Source organism: Nannospalax galili, unplaced genomic scaffold (assembly GCF_000622305.1).
Source record: "Nannospalax galili isolate Female #2095 unplaced genomic scaffold, S.galili_v1.0 scaffold1714, whole genome shotgun sequence".
NCBI classification, from domain to species: domain Eukaryota; kingdom Metazoa; phylum Chordata; class Mammalia; order Rodentia; family Spalacidae; genus Nannospalax; species Nannospalax galili.
This window is the reverse complement of record NW_008334552.1, coordinates 65,028-90,263: the sequence shown is the minus strand read 5'-3', so window position 1 is coordinate 90,263 and position 25,236 is coordinate 65,028. Positions and strand designations below refer to the sequence as shown.

Below are 25,236 nucleotides of genomic sequence, written 5' to 3'. Positions count from 1 at the left end.
CTCCGCTCTGGAAGCAGTAAGCAGGGGCCAATGTAGGGTTCATCTCCACATGTCTGCAGTCATTGTTGTGTGTGCCTGGAGCCTCGAGAACAGGTGCTTCATGTACTTTGCTCTTATTTTTTAAAAGATATATATATATATTTTTAACATTTATGTATATGTGTGTGTATGCCACAGTATGCATATGGAAGCCAGGGGACAACTTGTCGGAGTCAGTTCTTTGTACCTTTATGTGGGTTCTATAGACCACATCATCAGGCTTGGTGGCAAGTGCTCTTACACACTGAGCCATCTTACCAGTCTGTACACTTTGCTTTTTTTCTAGAGCCTTCAGCTTGTCAGATAAGCTGTTCCCACCTTGGCTAGAAACAAGTATCTAAGGTTGCCTTTTCATCTACCAGAACAGGGGCTCAGAAGGGCTGTATGGTGAGCTAAGTGAAAGAGTGTCTGCACAGCAGCCGCTCCATCAGTTACTTCTTCCTCACCCATCAAAAGTTGAGTCTCAAAGGGCAGCCATCTCTGTTTGGTAGTGACTTGGATCAACTTAAGGACCTTCTAGGTCTGGAAACCTTGCAGTGGGCCCCAAAGTCAGCACCTTGTAGTGAAAGTACTGTCTGGAGGGACCTGAAGAAGGCTGGATTCTGACTGTGAGCTCCAACCATCTTAGTCACTGCACTGCTAGCCACTTCCCCCAGTGCTTCCCTGAGCAAGTTACAGTGCCCCGCTCTCCTCTGCCAATAACTGATTAAAAAGACCCAGAGGCTGGAGAGATGGCTCAGGGATTAAGAGCACTGACTGCTCTTGCAAAGGACATGGGTTCTCACCCACATGGCAGTTGACAACCGTCCATAACTCCAGTTCCAGGGGATCTGACGCCCTCTTCTGACCTCCACAGGCATTGCATGGCACAGGTGCATTTACATACATGTAGGCAATACACTCATACACATAAAATAAAAATAATAAACATTAAAAAAAAAGTAGTGAAACCCAGTTCTAGCCAGTAAGATACAGAACCAGAAAAGCAGAGTGGTTTCTGGAAAGCATTGTCTCCCTTTTGAGTGGAGTCGTGGTAGTTGCTAAATCACAGTGGGACCCTTGAAGGGACTGTCTTGGTCCCAACCTGAGGATGGCAGACAGGACAAGGCCCCAGTCCTTGAAGACACCCTGGGCCGCTAAGCCAAACAGCCCCAAACCTTGGTCGGGCTCCATGTAGACTCATACAGGTTTGGGGCTGTTTGACTTAGTGGCCCAGGTTTGGGCTGTCTCCATGTAGACTCCATGTAGACTCATACAAGGAAAAAACCCTGCTCTGTAAGCCAGTTAGACTTTCTATTAGATGTGTTACAAGCATGGCCACTGAGCCAATCTTCTTGAGGGCTGAAGGTGCATGTGGAGAAGAGATCCTTTGAAGGGGCACTTTTTTCCTGCTAAGAAATTCTGTTTCTCCTTTAGACCAGGAAATTGGCTGAGGGCTGTGAAAAGACACTCAGTGGGGATTTGTAGAGAGCAGCTCAGCAGCCTCTTGGCTGTTGTGAACTCTTCCGCAGCTCCACACCGCCACCCCACACCTCCACGCCAGAGCCTGAGTCAGCTCTGAAGGGGCCACAGGTGAGGACCCAATGTCCCAACTCCAACAATTAGTTCTGCTGTTGAGCAAGGGGCAAGCTGATGCCAGGAACTTCCTTGAAATTTTGTGCTGAAATAGTGTCGCTGGGAGAAAATAATCAAAGTCCCTTGAGCTATAATCAAAGCAGTTGCAGATTACAAGCAATTGCCACAGTTTAGAGACAGATTTTTCTGATTAAAAATAACTTGTTCAAAGTTCCTTTTAAGGCCAGCAGAACAAGGTGGACACCTGAAATAGGGTTAGTAAAACTCAGGACTCATGTCTGCTCTTCACACCAGAACAGGAAAGCCCCTCCTTGGCAGGGCCTCCTTGCCCTTTGGAGCATTTATAAACCACATGTCCATCTCTGAATGGATTGGGAATGGGCGTTTATTGCCCCAACTCTTAGGCTGCCTGGAGAGTTCCTATCCTTGAAGAAATTCAAGCCCTGAAGAGTCTTCAGCCGGCTCCCATTCCTTTGTCCACTGTTCCCTGGCCAGGGTGCCCTGTTTTCCATTTGCCTACCTGGAAGACACCCTGGAGCCTCTTGATGTAAAATAGTCATTCATTCATTCATTCATTCATTCATTCATTCATTCATCCCATTCATCACCCTGGAGCCTCTTGATGTAAAATAGTCATTCATTCATTCATTCATTCATCCCATTCACAATGATTGAGTTCCCCAACTGTCCCAAGCCTGATTCTAGGTGAGGGAAGGATGAGGCAGTGAAGAAAAGTCCCCAAGAGTACGAAGAATGCAGGCAGATAAATGAATGTGAAGTAGAATCCGGGCAGTGTAAGCAAGCACCCTAACAAAACCCACTGCAGAGACAGGGTTATCTCTGCAAGAGCGGTCAGGGAAGAGGTAAAATACTTTTTCAAATGCAATGAGTGAACATTTCTGTTAAGGAAGCTTAATTAAGCCAGGCGTAGTGGCGCTCGCCTTTAATCTCAGCACTTGGGAGGCAGAGGCAGGCAGATCTTTGTGAGTTCGAGGCCAGCCTGGTCTACATTGTGAGTTCCAGGACAGCTGGGGCTACAGGGAGACCCTGTCTCAAAAAAAAGACAAAAAAAAAAAAAAAGAAAGCTTAATAAAGCAGGAAGCCAGCCATGCAGATATCTGGAGAAGATTCCAGGCAGAGGCAACAGGAAGCAAGATCTTGAATGAGGTTTGGAGACCCAGAAAGGACTGGTGTGGCTGGAAAGCTATCTGTAAGGGGAAGGACAAGCTGAGATCAGATCACAAGGGTCTTGCAGGCTGCACAGAGGGTTCGGAGCCTCAGGAGGGTTTGGAACAGGAAATAGGCTGAATCAGGTTTAGAGTGTCACTGTATCCTTGTAAACTCCCAACACACAGTCGGTGCTCTAGAAGGGTGGCTATTATCCCTTTTCAGCCTGGTGATTGGATCCTTGAACTGAGGGCAGGGTACTGAACAACGATTTCATGCTCCAGTACCCAGAGAGGAGGTGTAGAGCTGCATGGGTAAACCAGTGAGTCAGGGCATGAATGAACAGAAAGCAAGAGTTCATTCTGTGGACAAGACTCATACTCTTTTTTTTTTTTTTTTTTTTCGGTCTTTTTGAGACAGGGTCTCCCTGTAGCCCCAGCTGGCCTGAAACTAGCTATGTAAACCAGGTTGGCCTTGAACTCACAAAGATCTGCCTGCCTCTGCCTTCCAAGTGTTGGGATTAAAGGTGTGCATGCCTGGCTAAGACTCATACTCTTAAAAGAGCAGAGCACATGTTTGCCAGAGTGTGGTGGAAGCCTGGAATTGGCAGTGCAAAAGGTAAAGCACCTGTTTCACCTACCTTTGAAGCACCATCTAGGAGATGAAGGTACAATGTGGCTAGGCCCCAAAGGGCACCTACCAACCACCAGGCATGAGGTCAGGCAAACTCCACAAAGTGCCAGCCTCCAGGATGCTTAGAGGCCCACTCTGATTCCCTTTGGTGTACCAGGGAAACTCAGATGGTGGAAGCCAGCTAGGTGCCAGTGCTCCAAATTTCTGCTGTACTTGGAAGGTGGTAGAAGGTACAGAAGAATCATGGAGGCTTCCAATAAGAGCTGCAGACCAGAGGGGTAGGTGAGGTTGGCTGAAGATACTGGGAGTCTGGAGTGGCAGTCCTCTTCTTGCTGCTGGCTGCCTAGTGAGCCAAACTCTCCTCTGAGCCACACCTGACACCCCTCCCCACCACCCATAGGATAAATCCTTGGCCTGGCATTCCAAGTGTTTCCAACCTACCTGCCCAGCTCTGCCCATGGCCAGTGGCCACACTTCCTGCTGCACTGAACACAGCTGTGTTTTCATACTGTAGTGCCCATGTTCATGCTATTTGTTCTGCCAGAAAGTCCCTTCTCCAGACCCACATTTTATTTATTTATTTGCACTACTGGGATGGATCTCTCACAAGCTATCATTGAGCTACACCCCTAGCCAGAGTCCTGCTTTTTAAAACTTCTATCTACTCCTCAATAGCCACCCCAAGTGTCCTGATGTCAGAGAAGTCTCCACCTCCATCTCCCACCACCTACAGCTGGGGTGAACTGGACTGAGTTGGGTCATCTTTTTGGAGTGTCCATTATGTACCAGTGTGACCTCTCACCCTGGTAATTTAAAGGTGAACTTTTTCACTTGCAGATGAATGACAAACTGTATAATGGACCCTCATCACCCCACCCTTCTCCACCTGAAATCTGGGGAGGAGCCTTGCCTTGTTCTTTATCTTGTCAAAGTCTTGCACAGCACTCTAGCACACTCGGGTAAATGGGGTAAGGTCATTCACTGATACTGATAATTTGGGGTCTTGGACAGTGAATCACATGAGCAAAACAAGAGATGAATGGGTCCGTTCTCCTGATTCATGCATGAAGGGGGAGTAAAAGGACAAGAAAACATCACTGCAGAGTGATAAAGAGAAAATCCCCAAGGGGTAGGTGGGAAGCCTCTCAAAAGGGTGTTTGAGCCGGGCATGGTGGCACACACCTTTAATCCCAGCACTTGGGAGGCAGAGGCAGGCGGATCTCCGTGAGTTGAAGGCCAGCCTGGTCTATGTAGTGAGTTCCAGGACAGCTGGGGCTACAGGGAGACCCTGCCTCAAAAAGACAAAAAAAAAAAGAGGTGTTTGAGGCTTACATGAATTGAAGGAGCCAGACCTGTATCTGGAGGAAAATTGCAGAAAGGGAAAAACAAGTGCAAAAATCTTGAGGCTGGAACATGCCAGATAACATTTCATGAGCAGCAATAAGGTGTGTGGGGAGGAGCCATTGAGCTGAGGGGAAATGGGAGAGGCCACAAGGGCCAGCACAGGCAGAGTTTGGCCAGCTGTGATAAGGATTAGCAGTTTCATTTGTTTGCCTGTTTGCCAGCAAAGGTTTTTGGAAAAGGAAGTAACATGACCTAAATTATTTTTTGCTCAAATCAAAAGGTTTTTATTCTTTATCAAACATATATAAGACAAAAAGTCCCACAAATCATCTTCTGACTGAGCAAAGCCATCTGAGAATATTTCTCTGTTTAGAAACAGAGTTGTCAATTGCAACATGGCCAGTGGAGCCCAGAAGCATCAAAACCATCCGACAGGCTTCCTTTTAGAGGTTATTCTCACAGAACATGGTAACAATGGCCAGTGATAAGTCCTGAAAAACCATCTGATTCCAACTCTTATTTGTAAGATAAAGTTACAGCATCAGGCCACAACTTGATAACAATCATAAAGTCACAAGTTTCCAAATGGCATAGGGCAGTTACACTGGTGGTCTTATAAATGTTCTCAATTAAAAACAAGCAGGCCTGTACAGCTAGCTGTTTTCCAGTAAGAGCAGAGAAGGGGTACACAGGTTCTTACTCAAAAGTAGCAAAACAGAACACACAAGACATTAACTTTCTGCCCCTACAAGATTATACCTGGACCAGAAGAGAAGTTGTAGTATTGTTTTTCTTCCAGTTTACAAAACATATTCATGAAAAAAAAAAGTTAAAGATCAAGGACTCTCCCACATTATTTTATGTCCCTAGATTCTAGGAAACAGAAGACAAGGCCTTTCATGAGCTGGAGACAGCTCTGCATACCAGGAGGGCTTGGAGGGGCTGGGCAGCTCAGCCCTTTTATCTACAGGAACCCACAAAGGGGCCAGAGGCAGAGAAGAGTGGAGGCTAAAGTTCCTCTAAAGAACATGAAGTAATGACGTAAAGTAAAATGAAGTGATTAATTCTCTCTGCACCCAGAGACCTCTTGATTGCTATTGGCCCTACACTGTACCCTTTGAAGATTCTAGGCCTTGCTAGAGCCAGTAGGTCAAGGGGGCAGAGAGCACCAGCAGTGTATAGGACAAACTCTCCCTCTCTGGAAGACAGGAGAATTCAAGAAAGTATCTCCCTAGCTATTTGCAAAAACCTTGCTTCTTCAGTTGTTCCTTTCAGAGATGTCACTTGAAAAATGGGGTGAGATTGGTGCCAGTGTAAACATCCCCAAGGCCAGAAGCCCCCTCTTCAGCACCCACAACATGGCAGCCTAAAAACGGTAGGTACAGGGGAAGCTGGCAAAGGACCTGGCTTCTGTGTGGACCAACGAACAGGGGTCCTGCAAGGGATCCCATTCTTGCCCCTGTCTTGAGAACATGACCAGATATGCTAGCCTGGTAGCTTCTGGGGGATTAGGAGCTGTCACTGCATTGGCGGGTGTGGTCAGCATGGGTCCACATGCAGTTCTTGAGGTCCCTTATAGGCCTGGTAGCAGGGCCAGTGGTGACATGGGTAAAACTCCTCTATCAGGCAATGACCAGATAAGAGTGGGCACAGCATGGGTTTCCACAAGCTTACACCAGGCTGTGCATAAGCTTTCTACCAAGCTTACACATGGAGCCGGAAGAGCAGTGTGATCATGAGCAATGTACTGTACACTGCCGCATGCCCAGAGCCTCACCAAGCCCAGGGTCTCACCATGCCCAATCATCTGGCTGCCCAGGTTGCAGATGCCCAACAGCCTACTTGGTAGGAGCTGCTTTACAGTCCTGGGGCTATGGGATGTCTAAGGTTAGTTGGCAGCCAGCATCAAATGCATCCACTTCATCTTGGGTGATGAGACTCAGCTTGCCATAGCCAGCACAATTGTGAAGCCCAGCATACTGTAGCTTTGAAGCAGTAGGCCTCAATGGTCTTTGTGAGGCCTTGTGAGTGGTGGTGTCAAGTGAGTAGAAAGGCCACATTTTAAGGTAGGGCCAGGCCATGCAGATAGATGATGGCAGTGCAAGTCCACAAGCACTGGGTGTCTACTGTAAATGAAATGACGTGACAGTCACATGATGTTGACACACAAGAGCATGAGGGTCGCAGTTTGGTCCTGGGTCCACTAAACATGCTGAAGAGCCATAATGCACAGAGAAGAAAGTAGACTGCAGAGCACCCACTGCTAGCCTACACACAGGTCCACAGGAGGCAGGAGTCCTATGAATGTGCCATGTACCTGAACAGGACTTAGCCAGATTGGAACCCATAGGGCCTGGGAGGGCCCTCTGGTGGCCACCTTGCTAGGCCTGGTCTACCTCTGCAGGGCCTTTCCCCCAGCAAGTAGTGCTGCAAAGGGTTGGACCACAGGTCATCTTTAATGATCTTGGCAACCCTGTCAACCTCTGGGAGGCTGTGTTGTGAAAACCAACTGAAGAAGCTTTGCATGGTGTCCCGATTCCTGTGCACTAGGGCAGGGGGTTCCTGTCCTCAGTGCTAGCGGATGGGAGTGGCGATGGCCACCACTCGGCCGGAGGATCTACACTCATACTCCTTCACTATCACCTTGTTTCGGAAGTAAGGGTTGCTCCAAAACCAGAACTTGAACTTGCAACCTGTTCTGGTGTGCCTAAGCTCCCTCACCTGCAAATTCATCAGGTAGCCAAGGATGTCTTCATCCCGGGGGCTGATGGGGGCTGACAGCTGTGGGTGGTTCAGGAAGGCAGTGACCCAAAAGCCCGTAATGTTCTGGATGATGAATCTCCTGCAGACTAGGTGCAACCGGCGCACCACCCTCCCAAACCTGTGCTCGAGCCGTTGGTAGGCCCTGTCCGCCTGGGCACTCACGGCCTCCAGCTCCCACTGGATGGCCTCCAGCGGGGCCACAATGAGCGCCCCTAGATTCAGAGGCCCCAGGCCTGCATGGGACTCCAGCTTCTCCCCCGCCTCCAGTGCCACGGCGCCCTGCTCAGTCGTCACTTCCTCGGCCGACAGGTCGGCTGCCTCCCGAGTCCCCGAGCCCTCCGCACCACCTCCCCGGATCACGACGCTGGCAGCGGGGGCCACAGGGCCCAGGGTTCCCAGTTAGGGCGCAAGACGCCGAGGCCAGGCGTGTGCCTGGCTCCTGTCCAGGCGGCGGGCGCGCGGAGGTTTCCAGGACCTCGATCCTCTTGTTCTCCATCACCTGCGAAGTTGATCTCCATCACCCAGCTGAAGTGGTTGGGGCGTACCCGCGAGACCGTGGATTCTGCAGATCCTGCTGCAGCTCCAGGCAGCGGAGCGCTGGCGGGAGGTGGGGTCTCCTCCGGGGTGAGCTCCGCCCCTTACCCCCGCCCCCCGCCCGGATGTGACTTGCTAGGGCCCCTCCACTGCCGGGACCGAGAAGACGAGATCACGGGTGCGAAACAAAAGTGGTCCCAAATTACTCAGGCAGGTGATGGAGGAAGAAATGCAGGGCTGGACTAGGAAAGGGGCAACGGGCGTAGGCACCAGACCACGCCCAGTCCCCAGACAGGGTTACAGCCTTCTCTTCACAGCCAGCAAGCCAGGTGAGAACTGTTCCCCCTTGCCCGACTCTGCAGTTTTGGGGCGGGCAGCCGGGCACCCACAACCTTCCACGATATATTATTCTAGCACAAACGCAGGGCCCGAGAGTTGTCCTTATAAAGACTGATCAGATTCAAAGTGAAGGTAAGCATAACTGTCAGGCAAACGAAGCGCTGGAAATGCTGGAAAGGAAGACAGTGGGAGGATCTGAGAGGAAAAGTCTTAGGTATTTACGTTCTGCAAACCTGGAAGCAAGCGCCATCTGCCTGGACCTCCTGGGCTAGTTTAGCTGAGACTGGGTGGACCTTGCTTCACATGGCCCAAGCCCAGGGATTCCACGCTTTGCCCCGTGCCAACCACGTCATCAGGGTGGACTCTAATGGCTACCTGAGACTTCTGAGAACAGGGGGCTTGTGTAGTAGTACACACCTTTAATCCCAGTACTTGGAAGGCAAAAGCGTAATACTTTCTGAGGTCAGTCTGGTCTACATAGCAAGTTCTAGGCCAGCCAGGGGTACATAGAGCCTATCTTAAAAAAAAAAAAAAAAAAAATCTAGTCTGAAGTGCTGGGTCTAGGCCTAGGTGGACTGGGTCTGGATGGACAGCCTGACTCCACAATGGTGCAAATATCAGGTGTGGGTAAAGCTGAGTCTTTCACAAGTTAAGCACCTTGGGGAATCTGCAAAGGGTTCTCCTCCTGGTCAGCACTGTGTGCAAGACACCTAAAATCAGGGCACCATTTCACTCCTACACAAAGGAGATCCTATTTCTAGGGCCTGAGGATTAAGTCGAAGTTCTCCCCTCAGCCCCCCATATATGAGGGGCACAGAGAACTAGGAATGTGGAGGTCACACATTTGACCACCTTTGGATCAAACTAACGTGAAGGCCAAACTACACCTGGCATTTTTAGCTACAAAGAACTTCACTTTTTTGTCTCAAGCCAGGGTCTCCCAGTGGCCCTAGCTGGCCTGGAACTTGCTATCTAACCAGGCTGGCCTCAAACTCACAAAGATCAACCTGCTTCTGCTTCCCAAACGCTGGCATTAGTCTGCACCCCACATCCAGTTTAAGAACTTCACTCTTTAAAGCTGATTTGATCTGTGTTTTCCGACCTTTACATCCAAGATTAATTGATACAATGATGCCACATACCTCAAAGACATCCACCAGTTGAAATATACTGTCTGTCCCTCACCAGCATCACCTTAGATCCTGAAGATGTCAGGATGTTCCTACTCTTCACAATTTCAGATGCATTCCAACCCTTCCCCAACAGACAGTTCCACAAGTGCAAAGCACATCATTCAGAAGTTTTTAATAAACAACTTCATTATAAAAGCTTTTTCTGAAAATGTAATTCTGTAAAACATTGAAAAATCTACTTTAACAAAGATATGCCCTGTGCATTTTCTAATGGCACTTATATTTTACAATTAAAAACCTTGTTTTATATAAAGCCAAAAATACTCCAAGAGGTTATTCACTGTGTTTACAAAGTGCTAGGTTTTTGTCTTGTATTTTTCTTTCTTTAAATAATCTGGCATTAAAGAATGGCTCCAGAGCCTCAACCACTGGGAGGGAGGGAAGGGTGTTGAAGAAGAGTTCAGGGGTTCTAGTGCCAAGTATGCAGAGGTGGAAAGGTGCACAAGAGAGAATCAGTGAAGAACGCCAGCCAACACCTGAGGCAAGTGAACTGGAACGACTCCACCAGCACTAGGCTACACCAAACACCCTTTCCATACCACAGACCCTACTCTCCAGCGGTGAAGGTCACAGCCAATTCCTTCCACAGCAGGTTCAGAGCTCCAGGAGAGGCCAGGGTAAAGTCCCAGAGGAATCTAGACTTTTCTGGCCAACACCTGCCTAAGGCAAAGTTTCTTATTACATAAATATCCTTGTTAAAAAGCAAAATATTGATCCTGTACAATACAACCAGTTTTTTAAAAATCATGGAGAAGGGGTGAAAAAAAAGAGCTACCAAAAAGGGAAGGGGAAACTTAAAAGGCTACTAAGGAAAGTTTAGGGCTATGAGCAAATTTCAACTTAGGACAATATCTACGAGCAAAAAAGTAATCACATCTGCTTCCCAGATTTCCATTAACAAAATGCATGTGTAAAATGTTGGGGAGAAACACATTGGTGCACTTTTCCCTGCCTCACTTGGTTAAGATGGTACCAGGATCCTTTTGAGCCAACACCTAGGCATGCTAGCTCCTGGCCCCCAGGACAGTCCTCAACCCTGACCAGTTACTGTGCAGGTGAGATTCCTGTCCTCTGTACAAGTCAGCTCATTGCTAACAGACTAGCGGTGGCAGGGAAAGGGGATATCATTCTTTTCTGGTCCCTGATTGGTCTGCCACATGCCATGGTTCCTGTCCTGGGCAGATGCCCCTCTGGTTCTCTTAACCTCACAAGGGGGAACTAAGCACAGGATAAAGTTATTCTTAACAGCTGGGCCAAAAAGGCTTTTAGGTGGTAGGGTGGGGAAAGGTTTAAGAAACTGCAGGGTGGTTTATGGTCCAAAAAAAGTGAAGGCAGATAACCAACAAGTTCACAGTGACAGGAAATTCCTTATGTTCAGGGCACTGAGAAAAATGGAGAAAGGACAGGGATGAGGGAAGGCATAGAGAAGAGCTAGGAGGTGGGAGCAAGGCCCCAGTTACAAGAGTTGCAATAGGTGCTCTGCTGTCCTGTGAGTACTAGAGGAGGAACAAGCTCAATAAAGGACAAGAAAAAGGGTAGGCAGAGAACAGGTCTTTTCCAACAGCCCAGTATACTATACTTTGTGGGCAGAAGCTACTGGCCTCTGTAACTGAAGGTACAGGGAGGTGGCAGGCAAGGGGAGAAGGGGTCCTGGGTCTAGTGAAGCCCAAACACAAGGAGAATGGCAGCAGTCTCACTTCAATTCTCACATGCCATTTCCTGTAATACAAGTCCTGACAACATGTACAGCATGCAGGAGATGGCTGCATACCAAGGTTGACGCTTTTAAAAAGACCTTAATTAGTCCCTGGGACTCACTGAAACTAATTTTTATAAGCAAATCACCTAGTCTGATTCCAACCCTGTCAGGCATATTTTTATCTTTTTTTAAAAAAGGTATTCCAAGCTACCTTGTTTAAACCAAAACACGGTTATTCACTCTACATTGCTTCCAATGAAGGGCCAGGGAGCTAAATCTGAAGGCTTTCATCTCACACAAGGAGTACGAGTACTGGCCTGGGCTGAAGCAGGAGTCCTGTTCCTGCACAGTTCCCAATGATAAACCGAAGTGAATCTAGACAGAAGAGGAGGTGGGGGAATTGAGGCAGTTCCTAGGTAGTCTGTCCTGAAACCCTAGTGGAGAAGCCAGCATGAGGCAGTACTAACAGACGTGCCCAGATTGCTGGCTGCCATCTGTAGGAGTTAACAGTAAAGAGGTAGAAGTGTGTTTCTGAATCAGAGAGGTGTCTCAAGCGGTTCCACAATGGTGGTCCCTGAGCTGCCTCCCTTCCATGCATGGGAAAAGCCCATACAGAACTGAGATGAAATGGAGTGAGGGATTCGGCTGTGTCTGGGCAAAGGCTGTGCTATCTGTGGCAGGGAGCCCCACAAAACAAGAGAGAACTAAGCACTTCTTGCAAGAAATCTTACTAGGTAACAACTGAGGAGACCATGAGAGGGTGGAAAGCCCTTGATGAAGCACAAAGAAGCCTATGCACAGTGCCCAGAGTCCATGGGGACTGCAAAGCAGAGAAGACAGAGACACTGGATACAAAAAAATTTGGTATGGGAGGCAACAATGATTTGACTGATTAGGACTCAACTATTTGTCCAGTCCTAACTTTCTGGAAACTAACAACTCCACTACTTCCTGGAGAAGGGATGAGCAAATGAGGGGCTCATTCCCTCTCCTTTGAGATCCAGCCTAGGAATCGGAGCCACTCCCTCCAATAGCTCATGATGTTTAGGGTAGGGTCAGGGACTGGGGAGATGATGGATGTGGGGATGCCCTTCATTTCTTCCCCTCTCCAGTTCAAGAAAATGAAGGTGTCATGATGTACTTGGAGAAAAACCAAATCGCAGACCTGTGAGAAAGCTGCTCCGATCTTCCTGCCGGTCTCCCGTGGACACTCACGGAAGGCAGGAATAGACAGTCATGGAAGATGGCAGAAACTGAAGCAGTCCAAAGTCAGTTTATTTCCCCACAGGGGAAAAATGTGACCTCAAGTGAAGAGAAGTCAGCAAGACCCAACTCCGCCTTGTAAACAGGGCTCCAGTTAACACCAGGTACCAAGTGGTGCAGGCTGGTGGCAACTGAAATGGGACTGGTGGGAATGGATTCATGGTGTGTAAACAGTGTTCACTGCAATCACTCTAAGGCTAACAGTGTGGCAAGGGAGGTGAAATGGTGTGTCTGAGGCGAATGTGTAAACGGTACCGTTGCTGGACAACACTGAAAACGGGGCTGCTGGTAGAGTGGGGATGGGGTGGTTGAGAGGAATAGATGCCCTCTTTCCTGCCTGGTAGCTGGAAGCAGGTGATAAGAGTCCAGAAACCTTCCAGCAGGTACTGACCAACCGATTGCTGTGGAGTCTGTAGGCTGGGACCAGAAGGCGGGCTTCTGGGGCTATTTCTCTTGAGGTCATACAAAGTGAAACCCTCTATGCCTTCAAGAGGCTTCCTTCGCCTTCTCCAAAGAGAAAATGGTTCTGATGCTCTGGAGAGACAGAGGGCTAAATGTGGCTCCCAGTTCAGATTAAAAATTAAAAGTAAAAATACCTGAAAGTCCTATGATAGATCGTTCAGGAGGCTGGGCTCAAGGCTCCCTCTGGAATTGATCCTGGAGCCTGAACCCCCAAACCAAGTGCTCCATCCACATAAACATTGGAATTTTCTTTTTGAACCCAACTCTGAAAGCTCAGCTGCCTTCATGGGGCAAGTGGAAGGGGTGGGTACTTAAGATTCCCAGGCAGAACCAAAGACTGAGTGGGAGTACCTCCGTGGGGCTACTGGAATGCTTGATGGAAACGAGGCAGGGTGGTAGTACTCAGGCCAGAGGTGAAGACAGGAGGCAAGGAGTGCAGAGGCCCAAAGTTCAGAGGTCCCCCAGCTCCAGGGGAATCTTGAGGCTGAGCTTGCAAAGTGGTGAGCAGAGGCTGCGCTTCAGCCTGGGAGTAGCCCATGACCAAGCCTCCCGTGGCCCCTGGCGGGTTACATGGGGGCAGGTTGAGCGGCAGAAAGCCCAGTAAGTGGGAGAAGTCCACATTAGCAGCGCAGAGGGCCTCAGAGAGGTTGGCCGGGCTCTTGGTGAGCAGTGCTTCATCTAGGAGGGCCGCAGCTGCCGCCGGTTGAGGTGAGGCGGGCTGGGGTTCCGCAGAGGAGAGAGACAAGCTTCCAGGAAGTTCCGCCAGAAAACTATCCACCTCCACTTTGGGTAATTTGTCGGGCAAGTATGAGGTAGATCCAAGCTGATATTTTGGAGGGAGCTGAGCTGAGGAGGAGATAGGAGAGGATTCCAGAGGGTAACTCATACCCATGGGCAGCGTGTTGTGCACCAGGGAGTGTGGCATGCCCGCACTGGGCATGGGAGGGATGTGGGTACCATACATGCCCATGGGCAACATGCCAGGAAAAGTCTTGGCCCCCATCACGTCCCGAGAAGCCATGCAGAGCACAGGGCTCAGCTCTTCCTTTACACTGACTGTGGAGCTGCAACTGAGTAAGCCTAACATGTCCACTGGTTCTGTCTTGATCTTGAGCAGCTCCTGTGAGTGGCTCTTCTTGACATGGCGTGTCAGGTGATCCTTGCGGCCAAACCTCTGGGCACAGTACTGGCATAGGAAGTCCTTCCGGCCTGTGTGCACCACTAGGTGCCGTCGTACATCCTTCCGAGTATAGAATCGCCGGTCACAGTGGTCACAGGGGTGCTTCTTCTCCTTGGCACCTCCTGCTACCCGGCGTGAGTGGGCCTTTAGATGCTCCAGCAGGGCCTGGGTACTCTCAAAGGTCTGCAGGCACACCTTGCAGCTGAGGTCACCACTGCTGGCAGCATGCATGGCCAGGTGGCGACGGTAACCTAGCTTTGTATTGTAATTCTTACCGCACTCGGAGCAGTGGAGGGCCTCTTTGTTGGGGTCGTGGGTCTGCAAATGGTTGCGCAGATGGTCCTTTCGGTGAAACATCTTATCACAGTACATGCACTGGTGGGGTTTCTGGGCCGAGTGAGTGGCCATGTGCCTGGGAGTAGGAATTGAAAATGGGGAGAAAGCTGAAAGAGGGAAGCTCATGGGCCTTACTAAATAGCTGAGATGTCTACTGACAGGAAACTGCACGCAAAAACTTGGTAAGGTAGCTGGGCATGGTGGTGTACACCTTTAATCCCAGCACTTGGGATTAAATCTGCCAGCAGGGGCAGGCAGATTTCTGTGAGATCCAGGCCAGCCTGGTCTACATAGTGAGTTCCAGGCCAGCTGGAGCTACAGGGAGACCCTGTCTCTTAAAAAAAAAAAAAAAAACTTGGTAAGGCAATGCAATGGAAAACCATGCTACCTACCTATCAGCATCCCTGCAAATTATGCATGAACTGCCATTCTTGGCAGACTAGCCTTAATAGCAAAAAAATCAAGATGAATTGGAATTTATTAATAGGGTACTAGTTACATAAATATGCTAGACCTACAACATGACTCCACTATTTTTTAAAAATGGGTTTTCACCCAGGCGTGGTAGCACACGCCCTTAATCCCAGCACTCAGGAGGCAGAGGCACATGGATCTCTGTGAGTTCAAGGCCAGCCTGGTCTACATAGTGAGTTCCAGGACAGTTGGGGCTATAGGGAGACCCTGTCTCAAAAAGACCGAAAAAAAAAAAAAAAAAGGGGGGGGGGCTTTTTATGTACCTTCAGGGAATAAGCTCTTTAGAGACATTATGAAAAAAAAAAAAACAACAGCACATGGAGAATGGTGCTCTGTACACAAAAAGTATTCATGCTTGCTTGTTATATGCCTAAAATATTTCTGGAAGGATAGAGAAGAAACTGACATCTGACATCAGGGCTGGAGAGATGGCTCAGTGGTTAAAAGCACTGTCTGCTGTTCCAGAGGACCTGGGTTCAGGTCCTAGAACATACATGGTGGCTAACAACCCTCCTTAACTCTTAATTCCATCCTTAACTCCAGAGGATCCGACACCCCTCTTCTGGCCTCCTCAGATATTGCACAACATGGGTGCACTTACCTACATGCAGGCAAAATAACACACATAAAAGTAAATTAAAAAGCCGGGTCTGGTGGTACACACCTATAGTCCCAGCAAGTTCAAGGCCAGCCTGGTCTACATAGTGAGTTCCAGGACAGCTGGGGCTACAGGAAGACCTTGCAAAAAAAAAAAAAAAAAAAAAAAAAAAAGTAAATTTAAAAATTAAAAATAAGAAAAAGAAACTGACATCACTGGTAGTCTATAAGAAAAAAACCAACAGGCAGCTTATAGATGGGCCTGATGGAGAATTTTCATCATAAACCTTTTTTTTTTCTTTGGTCTTTTTGAGACAGGGTCTCCCTGTAGCACCAACTAACCTGGAACTCACTATATAGACCAGGCTGGCTTTGAACTCAGAGAGATCTGTCTGCCTCTGCCTCCTGAGTGCTGGGATTAAAGGCTACGTGTACCACCACGCCTAGTCTTCATTGTAAACCTTGTAATATCTCCTGAATTTTGAATCCTGTAAATGCATTTCCTCTTTAAAAGTTTACACTTAATTTTTTTTTTTTTTTTTTTTTTTTTTGAGACCAAGTCCTGTAGCCCCAGCTGTCCTGGAACTCACTATGTAGACCAGGCTGGCCTCGAACTCACAGCGATCCGCCTGCCTCTGCCTCCTCAGTGCTGGGATTAAAGGCATGCGCCACCACGCCCAGCTATTTAAATTTTTTAAATGACACAATAAAAGGAAAAATGAAATATATGTAAGCTTCCTGATCTGGAACAAGTTCTCAAGACATACAAGACCAAGTCAAAAAAGGAAGTTCAATAGTGCACATAATACAATCCCTTTTGAAAATAAAAACGGCAGTATATATGTGAATATCTTAAGGATTCATAAGATATTAAGCCTACCAGCTGCTTTGGGAGAGGCTTCAATTGTAAGGACAATTCATTTTTCACTGCAGCCCCATTTGTATCATATCAACTACTGACCATGTAACCAGTAATACCTTACAGATGTTTTATTGGCATAGTACCTAAGTGTTCCTTAGTTCACATGCTCCTATCTGGTTGAAAAGCAGTTCATAGCTTGGAATCACAATCCACAGCTCCATACACATTCAGAACCAACTCAATGAGATTGTGAGAACCCACCATTTTCCAGGCTCTGGGTAAGGAGGTAAAGCATGGAGTAGCCTCACCTACCAGTTGGTGGCAGAGGCTGTATTTAAACACTGACCCTTCCTGAGAAAGCACATCACAGCTGCCTCTAATATAGCACCTGGGACCCCTTCCATCTGGAGGACTACCTTGTGTTACATGTGTGCTCATGCTTATGCACTCAACCTCCTGTGACATGGCTGACAGGATGACCTATGAGAGGGATTCAGTCTATTTCCTTCATTTTGCAGGTAGGGAAACCAAGGCCCCAAGTGGTTTAGAAACTCACCAAAGATCACAAGTGAATTATGTCAGGCTTCTTGCCTCTTAGACCAGGACTTTTCCTCCTAATGGCACCCAGACCACCACTAAGAAAGTCTAAGAGGATGACCCTGACTAGGGTCCCCTTAAGATATAGAAGTACACAGAGAATCAAAACATTACTAGGTCCACAGAACTGTTCCAAGGGCAATCCAAGCCTCCATGTGACCTACGTTTGTTGGTTCCTATCAGTTGCTTTCCAGAGAAGGAACTATGACTTTCTGTGGTCAACTTGTTTGCTGTCTGTCTCCACAGTTAGGGAGGCAGAAGCAGGTGGATATCTATGAGTTCAAGGCCAGTCTCTACAAGGAGACCTTGTCTCAAAAAGACAAAAAGCTAAATTCAAGGTTTTTACCTGTGTATAAAAAACAAAAACAGAGCCAGACATGGTAGTGCATGCCTTTAATCCCAGCACCCAGGAGGCAGAGGCAGGCAGATCTCTGTGAGTTGAGGCCAGCCCTTGTCTCAAAAAGACCGAAAAAAAAAAAGAACAGGGGCTAGAGAGATGGCTCATTGGTCAAGAGCACTGACTGCTCTTGCAGGGGACCCAGGTTGAATTCCCAGCACACACATGGTGGCTACAAACCATCCTTAACTCCAGTTCTAAAGGAATACGAAGCCCTCTTCTGACCTCGGAGGTACTGCATGACACGAGTGCACTCACATATATGCAGGCAATACACTCATGCACATAAAATAAAAATAAGTATTTAAAAAGCAAAAACAAAAACAAGCCAGGCAACACACATTTAATCCCAGCACTTGGGAGGCAGAGGCGGGGGATCACTGTGAGTTCAAGGCCAGCCTGGTCTACATCGTGAGTTCCAGGCCAGCTGGGGCTACAGGGAGATCCTGTCTCAAAAAGACCAAAAAAACAAAAACAGAAGGGTCAGCATCCCCATTTTTCTAAATCTTCTGAACACACTGTTATATAGCAGGGGATTAATAAATAGTTGGAGAGATGAATGGTTAGATGACTATGCAGCACCAGGCTGGTCTACCTCACTTGATGGTTCCTCAGAAGATACGTAGCTCTTATCAGGTACTCTCCCTAAGAATGATGCTCAGCCCTATCTGCCTTATCAAGGGCTTTCACATTCTCTTTCACTTTAAGTAAGGGTTCTCGGGCTTACATATTTCAGGAAAGGATTGACCCACAGAGCACCAGGGACTCTACAGAAACACAAGTAACCATCTGAGTAGCAGGCTGAGTCAGTAAAAGCTATACCACAGGACCCAAGAAACTGTGTGAGCTTAGCTAAGTCATGTTCCTGCTCTGAGCCTCAGCTGTAAAATAGACTAGACCAGAAGGTTTCCCTTTCTTTTTAAACTTCCAAGGCTGATTTCCAACATCTGGCAAAGATTCTGAAAAATCTGCCTGACAGGAGTGGAGAAGGCAGTACTATAAACAGAGTTCAGTCAAGTTTGTTCATGGGTGCTTGATGTTGTACTCCTCAGATTCCAGAGTCTGAATAAAAAAATACCACCATTACGTGAGAGGCTAAAGCAGGAGGATTTCAAATTCAACATCAGCCTGGGTTACATAAGGAAATCTTGTCTCACACACATGCGCACACGCACACGCACACACACATACTTTTGTTTGCTATATTTAAAAATTACAGTGTGTGCTGGGCGTGGTGCACACCTTTAATTACAGCACTCAGAGGCAGAGGCAGGTGGATGACTGTGAGTTCAAGGAACTCAAATTGTAAGGATTGACAGAAAGCACCTTTACTCTATAAGCCATCTCACTGTCCCCTGTAAGATTTGTTTTGAGACAGGGTCTCATTCTGTAGCCCAGGCTAGCCTTGAATTCATGGTGATCCTTCTGTCTCAGTCTTGCAAGTACTAGGATGGCAGGCATAAGCCACCATGCCCAGCCAAACACTACTATTATTCACTGAGTAACTTTAAATGGTTACAGCTCAGATTGTACTTACAGGACAAATTTGTCCTTCACTCTGTTGCTACCAATAAAGCCCCACTCAGTGGAGCCTCTCTGGTTCTGAACTCTGGGAACCTGGGGACCAGAAGAGGTATGAGAGTGTCACCTACCTATATAGCTTATACTTAGAAGCAAAAGCCTTGCCACAGTGCAGCTGAGGGCAGCTATATGGTCTCTGCTCTGGATGGGGAAGGCTATGAGGCCGTAGCTTCTCCCCAATAAAATAGCCCTTTTCCTCCTCTTGAGTTGGAATGTAGCATAGCATTGAGGCATGCGAGAGGGGATGTTCCACTTCTATATAGCTTATAGTTAGAAGCAAAAGCCTTGCCACAGTGCAGCTGAGGGCAGCTACATGGTCTCTGCTCTGGATGGGGAAGGCTATGAGGCCTTAGCTTCTCCCCACTTGAGAAGGGTGTCCCCGAGATTTCACATTGGCACTTCACTTAACTCTCTGCCTCCCGGGCCCGAGGCCTGGGAACTAGGTTCCCGCCCACTTCCTCCTCCTGCTTTGCATCTTGAATCCAGGGAGGGACGCTGGTGAAAAATGTGGTCATGGCAAGGCTAATGGCAAATGGCCATGTTATTCAGAAAGCCTCCCCTTCAGCTCCACATGAGCTCTCTGCCTTGTCACAGCCTCCAACGCAGCCTTCAGAAAACAGTCTCTTCACCTGAAACATCAGAATACCTGGTGTTAGGAAGCCCATCCCAAGAGAACACATGCTCTGGCGGCAGACAGCTCCCACCCCAAGCCCAACCATTTCCTCCCACTCAGAAGTGGTGTGACTTTCAAACAAACACCTCCCTGACCTCCTTCCCTATTTACAAAACAGACACAATAATCTCCAAAATCATAACAATGTTTTGAAGCTTAGATGAAGTCATGAATATAAAGCATCCACAAGTACTTACTGCTTACTAATGCTCAGTAATAATTATTATTACTAGTAATATCTAGGCTAAGAAGAAACAAGATAATCTGAGGAACTAAAGACTCAAAAATTCTAAACTTTCTCTTCTGATTTCACTTTTACATCCTCCCATGAAACCTGGATAGCAGTTCTTCCTCCTCCTCTTTATCCTACTCCCCCCATCTGTTTTCTACAATCCTCCTCTTCATAGAGGTGCTAAGGAGCAATAAAACACCCAAAAGGCAAGCGAGGTTGAGCATCCTTTACTCAGGAGGTTCACACCCCGAGAGCCAGCCCCTGTGCCACATGTGCTTCTCAGTAGAGCACCAATGCCACAAGGTTCCTTCTGAGAAGGCAACAGTGGTCTCAGCATTTTCCCTAAACTAGTGCCATTTTGGCCACCTTTCTGGGTCTTTCTGGTCTCCAGACCTAACTATGCCTCTTTACCAAAGCTGCCTGACAAACCAAGGTGCTGAGTGGTCCCATCTCAGGGTACACATGCACTTCGCCATTAGGAAGGTAACATTCTTGGATTAAAATTTAGTCTTCTCCTTGGGCTGAAGAGATGGATCAGTGGTTAAGAACACTGGGCTGTTCTTGCAGAAGACCCAGGTTCGAATCTCAGCACCCACATGGCAGCTAACAATTATCTGTAACTCCAGTTCCAGGGGATCCGACAGCCTCTTCTGTCCTCCGCGGGCATTGCACGGCATGGGTGCACCTACCTACATGCAGGCAATACACACATACACATAAAATTAAAATATAAAATATTAAAAAAAAATAGCTGGGCATGGTGGTGCACACCTTTAATCCCAGCACTTGGGAGGCAGAGGCAGGTGGATCTTTATGCGTTCGAAAAAAAACTTAGTTTTCTCCACCTGATGATTCTCTCAGGGATTCTTTTTTTTGTGGGGGAGGGTCTTTTTGAGACAGGATCTCCCTGTAGCTCCAATTGGCCTTGAACTCACAGAGATCTGCCTGCCTCTGCCTCCTGAGTGCTGGGACTAAAGGCGTGTGCCACCACGCCTGGCTTCTATCAGATTTTTTAAAAATTTTTTATGTGTATGAGTGTATTACCTGAATGTGTGTAAGTGCACCTGTGCTGTACAAAGCCCACAGAGGTCAGAAGAGGGCATTAAATTCCCCTGGAACTGGAGTTATAGGCAGCAGCCAGCTACCATGTGGGTGCTGGGAATCGAACCTGGGTCCTCTGCAAGAGCTGCCAGTACTCCTAACCACTGAGCAATCTCTCCAGCCCCTTATCAGATTTATCTTCATATACCTAACATCTAGAAAAGGAATCTCAACTTTCCTTTAGATGAGTAAATTAGTCATCGAACTCAAGTTGATTCTCAACAACTTAATTTATACCCAGAAGTTCTAGTTTAAACTGGGTTCACAGCCCTTCCAAAGTAGGGAGTCAAAACCTTGAAATCTGACCCTTTCTCTTCTTGGTAAAAGTGGCATAGTAAGAGAGAGGAAGGCTGGAGCAACAGTGACACAACTCCTTCCCTGAGACCAACTCAAGAGATGATGCAAATTTGATCATGAGGCTTTTCCATGTGAAGAGATCAATGATTGCATCCAGGGATTGGCCATAGGAGTCTGGGGAAGGCTCCAACTGCACAACTAGCTATGGGCCAGAGTGCTTGCTCAGCTCGTTAGCACCTGCTGCTTACAGTGACCATTCATCCAATAGACTGGCCATGAACGAGATGATTGTATCAGCGAGTTCATGCCCCAGAGAGCTTTGCTCATCATAACACGAGCTGCATCCTGTTCAGGAACCATTCCTCTTGTTGAGAAAGCAGTGCAATGTAATATGACAAACATTTCCCATCACAAATGGAGATCTGCCTAGAAAGATCTGCACAAAGTGGATGTACTTTGGGTGAATCATGTACTGGGGAGGCGAGGGAAGCACTAAAAACTAGACCCACTTGAGCCTCCGCGTCATGGCATACCTGCCTGCTTCGCTATACACCTCAAAGACCTCAGACGACTGGTTTTCATTGTTTAAATTCCCTCCTCCTGCACAAGGGTGGAATTACCTGTTTATAATACCAGCGATTACTATGTACCTTGAAATTGGGTAGCGTGAGCTCCAGTGTATATGTCTACTTTGGAGGGAATTTCCCCTACCTTGAAAGTCAAATTCTGCTCCCATTTCATATCTGAATCACACACCTCAGCCTATGAAAGCTGGGAATGGCAGCCAGAGAGAAGCAAGTCCCATCACTTCGACTGATGTGAGAGGAGAGCCTAGCTCTGGAAATTCCGAATAAACTCAGAAAGAGAATGGTACATCCCCACCTCCCACACATTCACCATATCTGTTCTCTAGAACATGCACAAACAAGATACAGCCAGTTCAGCATGCTGCACTGAAAGAGTGAGTAATGGGCTTCTAGGAAAGTGGCTGGTGGTGGCTGAGAGGCGCTCATGAGGTTGCACTGAGAACCATGTGCTCACCTTGATCAGCACTTAATGAGGTTATGGCTTTAAAAAGAAAAGAGCAACCACCTTGATCCTACTCTCTAGGCCTTTAAAAGTCATAGCAAAGTCTTTACCTACAGTCAGTCACCAGCAGGCTGCTGGGCAACCACAGTTGCTGGTAATACCTAGGAACTCTTGGGGAGCTAGTCTTTCCCTGTGTCCCTTGCATACTCCTCTGAGCCCCCAAAATTCCTGGATTTGGCTCATACAGTCAGACCTATTCCTCAGACTTCTTGTCAAAACAAAGAATTTTGCTTCTCTTTCAAAGCTGTTCTTCTGGTCTCATACTCTAACCATAGCTATAGAGAAGCTGACAGAACCTGTTCCCATAAAACAAACACAATCCCTCCCAGTTACTGGTATAACTCACTATATTTTCAGCCCAAGATTCTTTCTGGCATCTGATCTGAAGGGGGAGGCAGCATGGAAAGAACCTTGGACTTGTTATCAAAAGAGCCGCCACTTGCTGTGAAACCACAGGCAGGTTACTTTATTTCTCTGAACCTCACTCTCCTCGATTTCCAAAACACAGATTTATTCCCCTACCCTATAAAACTCTTCTAGAGGATTGAGTCAAAGATACTGTTGAGTGACATGAATGTGCTAAGCATATACAGTGCCCTCTCTGAGGTCCTGTTGCCTCTGCCTCTCTTTAGCACAGTGCCCAAGTACTACTTTTCCTTCTGAGTGTTACTTCTCATGCCTCAGTTTCCTTCCCTTCCCAACATCTCCCCAAAGTGCAGCCTTCCTCTTTTCCCTCACAACTAACCCCCAGTACCACCCTTTACCTTCCTCTGGCACATCTCCTGGGCCAAAGTTTTCTCTAGCCTCAACAGCCACTTTATAACACCCCCTTCTATTAAGTTCCATGCCTGAAGTAGGAATGCTTGCTCAATACTCTGTATGGCCTTTGGAAGGTCCTGTCTGTCTTCTGTTATATGCCATGATGTAGGTTGCCCTCTGATGAAACTATAGTTTTTATGGTGTTACATCATCTCTATAGAAACTGCATTCTTTCTCCATTATTAGCCTGTTTCCTCATCTGTAAAGCTAAAAATACTTACCTCACAGGCTTGTTGTAAGGATTATTTTAGTCAGGTATGCAAAGAGCTCAGCATTGGGTTTGGCCTGCTATAAGTACCCAACAAAAGAAAGCCATTATCGGGGTCTTTGTACTGAGTTGTGCACCTTCTGCTGCCACAGTTGTTTTTCCAACTCTCCCCAATAAGTACTGTTGAGATAGCCCTCCCACCCTGCAGCAAGGAACGGGTTAATCTCTTGAGTGTTCTTAACTAAAGAGACCCACAGGGGATTAACAGCTCCACTTCAGTGACTACCCTAAAATAGCTTTTATCCCTCCTGCCCAAGAGCTACTTGGGGATCTGAAGAACTCAATTCAACACCTGCCTAGGAAGAAACACACCCAGGAAACGTTCCTTGAGGTGGACAGAATCTTCCCTTAAAAGAACTCAAAATAGAAACTGGGAAATTATAAATAGAATTAGAGAGGGGGTAAGTAAAACAAAACAGGTTCTGACCTGGGACCTGGGACCTGGGCATCAGAAACAAATCCAAAAGGCACACTGGAAAAACGAGAAGGGAGAGGAATGGGAATAGCTGCCTGCTTCCCTCACACACAACACTCCAGGATGGTGAGAGAGTTAAATTACAGGGAGGCCAGAGAGTCTCAATGACTTGCATCATTCCAAAAAACATCAAACAGGATTAACAGGGGTTGGATTTACTCTCGGGCTGCTAGTTCTGTCAGTGTAGACGGGCCTCTTTGGAGCCCCTTTGATTCCCTATTTCCTCAGATTCCTGCTGTCTCCCACCCCTGGAGAGGCCTTGAGCAAACGGCTGTAACTCACTTCGACCTCATTTTCACAGGGAGGAAATCTGACTAGACATCACCCACCCCAATCCAGTGCCTTTCCCTAAGAGGGAACGGTTAGAGACCTAAGGCCAGGCTATCAGTCCCAGGCTGACAGGTGGAAAAACACACAAGCCAGCAGGCAGGCTACACCTACAGGTGAAATCACCGGCAACAGTTCCTGTTTAGGACCCTAAACCACAGCATGGGGAAAACATTTTGTGGAAAACAGTCTGGCTCTAAAGCCAGCTGCTAGACGACCCCATTTTGTGGTGGGAAATGTTAAATTCTGCCCACGAGTGAGAGGTTAGAGCGGGTCTGTGGGCAGAAGAGACAGGAATTCAGAAACAAGTCCCGGCTGGGGTCTTGGGGATGCCAAGGAACAACAAGCATGCCCTGCGAAGATGAACACGTTATCTGGGTCTCTAAGAGACCACCACGAGAAAGAGGTACCGGGATTCTAAGGGTCGGATACAAGTGAGTTCTCTGAATTTCAAGAGGGTCTACAAATGGGACCCTCCAGGTGGAATATGTCTCGAGTTTTGAAGAGTATGGTCACTGGGGCGCGAACTACAGGCTGGGGCTTATTTGGGTTCTTCAGACGCAGGTACTTGAGGGAAGCCTCCAAGTAAGCTTAAGAAAGTCTGGAAAATGAAAGGGAGAGGGCGAAGAGCGGACTATTTGGCGCAGGAAAAGGGGATTATGTGGGTCGGGGTAGGCGCGTCTGAGAAGCGAGCAGGTGCAGCTTATCTATGCCCCCCAGACCCGGATCCCTCGTTAAGTTCCGCAGCGTGTTATCTGTGTCTCCAGGGAGTCGGGGAGAGGGGGGCGGGGGTTGAGGGACCCTCGGGGCTGCGATTCCAGTTCGAGGAAGGGAGGGGCCGGGAAGGTTAGTTCGTGTCCCCCAGGCACAGGGATGCGGTCCGGGGACTGCTTCCGTCACCCCAGGGGCCTATCCGGGCC

The 25,236-nt window shown here is 47.8% G+C and overlaps 2 protein-coding genes across 2 annotated transcripts; both read right to left on the bottom strand.

Moving 5' to 3' along the window:
* Positions 1-5,033: 5,033 nt before the first annotated feature.
* LOC103731092 (putative testis-specific Y-encoded-like protein 3) lies at positions 5,034-7,917 on the bottom strand (the record flags this gene model as incomplete). Its single annotated transcript, XM_008829404.3, is given in 1 exon segment — positions 5,034-7,917. A coding segment is annotated over 1 exon segment (831 nt), but the record flags the coding sequence as incomplete, so codon positions are not given.
* Positions 7,918-12,540: 4,623 nt separating this feature from the next.
* Positions 12,541-19,208, bottom strand: Plagl2 (PLAG1 like zinc finger 2). The gene is made up of 2 exons (XM_008829380.3): positions 19,107-19,208; positions 12,541-14,603 (listed from the first exon to the last, which is right to left on the bottom strand). Exon 2 carries the CDS (start codon positions 14,597-14,599, stop codon positions 13,373-13,375), a length of 1,227 nt encoding a protein of 408 aa, XP_008827602.1. The 5' UTR covers positions 14,600-14,603; positions 19,107-19,208; the 3' UTR covers positions 12,541-13,372.
* Positions 19,209-25,236: the final 6,028 nt, after the last annotated feature.

Excerpts from the sequence above, each read along its gene's own strand:
- Plagl2 (XM_008829380.3), bottom strand. The coding sequence starts at position 14,599 with ATGGCCACTCACTCGGCCCAGAAACCCCACCAGTGCATGTACTGTGAT.